The 2,785-nt window shown below is 35.8% G+C and overlaps 1 protein-coding gene across 3 annotated transcripts in view; it reads right to left on the reverse strand.

Annotated features, from left to right (window-relative positions):
- nup54 (nucleoporin 54) overlaps nucleotides 1–2,785 on the reverse strand; it is an 11,703-nt gene that overhangs the window by 3,285 nt on the left and 5,633 nt on the right. For all 3 annotated transcript variants that reach the window (XM_024299806.2, XM_024299805.2, XM_036214521.1), the window contains 3 exons: nucleotides 2,315–2,369; nucleotides 1,263–1,356; nucleotides 622–729 (listed from right to left, as the gene is read on the reverse strand). In XM_024299806.2, coding sequence (XP_024155574.1) covers nucleotides 622–729; nucleotides 1,263–1,356; nucleotides 2,315–2,369 — 257 coding nt within the window. The remainder of the gene's footprint in view (nucleotides 1–621; nucleotides 730–1,262; nucleotides 1,357–2,314; nucleotides 2,370–2,785) is intronic.

Below are 2,785 nucleotides of genomic sequence, written 5' to 3' on the forward strand. Positions count from 1 at the left end.
AAACAATCAGAATAAATATTTATTTCAAAAGTGACACGAACTAAGTGGGATAATGCCTTTCAAAGTGTGCATTATCAGAAATTTACACACCTTGCACATATTCCTGATAAATACTCCACTAAAAATCTTTATTTCATGATTGGATTCCATCATAGTCATAAAGGGTGGCAGAAAATGACACAAGTTTGAGCTGGGGACCCACAAAAAATGTTTGGTCAAGTTAGCCAGATATTCACTGAATTATGGGCTAAATAGTTCTTTTTAAACCGACAGAAAGTGTCTTTATTGGTTTGTCTTGACTCAAATGACCTAAAAACGCATTTCAAAAGGAAAAAGAATGGGTTTTTGTTTCTTTTTTAAAGAAATGTTCTTGTTTAAACTTTGTTCACACCTTAAATGCTTTTTTGGGCAGGATAATGTCTGGACTTCAGGTAATTCTTGCAAAAAAAAAAAAAAAAAATGCAGCTTAGAGCAGATAAGTTGTTCGGGGTGTTGAGAAGATACCAGCTCTCTGATTTTTGATCTTGAGAACTTCTAGGGGGCTTAAGAAACTAAAACCCTAAATGTGTCAGTCTGACAGACATTTAAAAACTCAATATGTGATGTAAATGTGGACGCTACCTGCAGCACCCTGTGAGACAGATCCATCAGTTTCCTCTTGTACTGAGCGATCTTTGCCACAGTTGTAGCCTGGTTCTTCTGCAGTTCACTGATGTCAGTGGATATAATCTGAAAATTCAAACAAAAATAGATTTAATTATAGTTATTAATGCTAAAGAAACATTTTTCCTCATTTGGAACATTTCAAATCTACTAACAACACATCTGGAGTTATTTGAACCTTTCTGGACTAAACTGAACTTCAAGCATTTTAACAATTTGTTGTGTTACAAAAAGTTTGATCAGTTTTTAAATGATTTAAACTATCAAAAAATCATTTTGGTGAATCATCTTGCAATTTAAATCCAACCTGTAAATAAGTAGTGCATTCAAACCCACCGTATTTCTGGAAATTATCTGAACACTATTTTTAAAGTTCCACATTTCATTATTACATTTTTAACCCCCTTTGGTGAAAACACTTGCAGCTGTATTTGTAAGAATAACTCCAAAATAAAAACAAACAGTTGGCAGCGAGCGCTGACTGAACATCTGCGCTCGGTCCTTGACCACAGATTCAGAATTCCTGTGTTGATATCAGACGGTTCTGGGGATCGGCCTTTCTAAAACGGGAATCAGGACCCAAAATATTTTTCACTCACATCCACTCTGGTCTGGTGCTGTTTGGTCATCTGCTCCTGGATCTGCAGCCTGCGCAGCAGCTCTTTAAACCCAACCATGGGGACTGGGATTAGCCTGAGAGGAGAGAAGAACTTCTAGAACCAGGTTCTTAACTGAACAAAAAGTAGAAATGAAATATGTGCAGCTGCATTCCGCTGGCTCTGCCTCTGGACTATGGCATGTTTTATCATTTTATTAATCAACTTTATGAAGCACCTTTTACCTTTCAATACTATACAACCTCCAAATGCAATAAAATACACACAATTTAAAAGAAAAAAAGGTGCCACGACTTGAAACACTCATCTATATTTCCATCCATCCAGTTTCTAATCCCGCTATTTTCCCTTTCAGGATCACAAAGCATATCCCAGCTACTCCCAGCACCGATATGTTGTTATTTTGGACTAATGCAGCACATGCAAAGTTGCTTTTCTCCGCAACAGAATTTGTTGATTTAGGCCACTTACGTAAACAATAAAAGAATTAAAGAGCTTCTATGAACTCTCTGTCTTCAGGAAAGACGGCCACATTTAGCTGAGCACCATCAGCATCACACTCAAGCGTGTATGTGTATGTAGCATGTACAAATGAAAAAAGTGGGACCTTAAACAGAACCTTGTGCTACACCACATGGCTTATAAAGGACAACTCTCATAAGTCTATCAATTAAATACAATTTAAGTCAATTAAACTAAGGGTACTATGTCATGTAGTCTGGAGTGATCAACTATGCTCAACCCTGACTGATGCCAGCTCTGACCTTTTATGACTTCAAACCTGTGAAACTTCTTAAAAAGTGCAGCTTTATAACAATAAGATCATACAGTTGATTACAAACAAGTTTTCTCTAAATGTGTACAGAAAAATGACACTGTTCTGTAGTCATTAAAATCCAAAACATCAATTTTTTTTTCACTACAGCTGTCATTCATAGAAACTCAAAAGTTGTTTATTTTGTCATTTAATGAATAAAAACCTGAACTGTTAAAATCCGCGTTTATCAAGTCAAACATTCTTAATACCAACGCACTTCTCTGGGTCAGGATTGTCCACCTTCGCCTGTTCCCATATGATGGGATCCACACCTGCACAAAAAGGACAACATGTGTAATTACTGCTCAGAGGACTGATTTGAAAAATTCCACCGTAACATTTGAAATGTGATTTAACTCGAGAGGAAATTTAACAGATTATCTAAGAAGGGATTTCAGTAAAACAAGAACTTTTCCTCTAACATTACATGAATAGTAAAAAATTCTATTTTATGATTTAAATTACAGATTATATTACGTGATAATCCGATTTTACTCTGCCAGGTGACCAACAGCCATTAAAGAGTAAAAAATTAGCACTTCTGTTCCAATGCTTGTCATTGCTAAAATTAAAATAAACACAATATGATCACATTCCATATTATCTTAAAAATTTGGTTGTTTTGGGAATATGAGCTGATATAACAGGAATCTTTCACACTGATGGTGACATCCCATCTAACAGCAGG

The sequence above is a fragment of the Oryzias melastigma genome, linkage group LG12 (assembly GCF_002922805.2).
Source record: "Oryzias melastigma strain HK-1 linkage group LG12, ASM292280v2, whole genome shotgun sequence".
Taxonomy (NCBI): domain Eukaryota; kingdom Metazoa; phylum Chordata; class Actinopteri; order Beloniformes; family Adrianichthyidae; genus Oryzias; species Oryzias melastigma.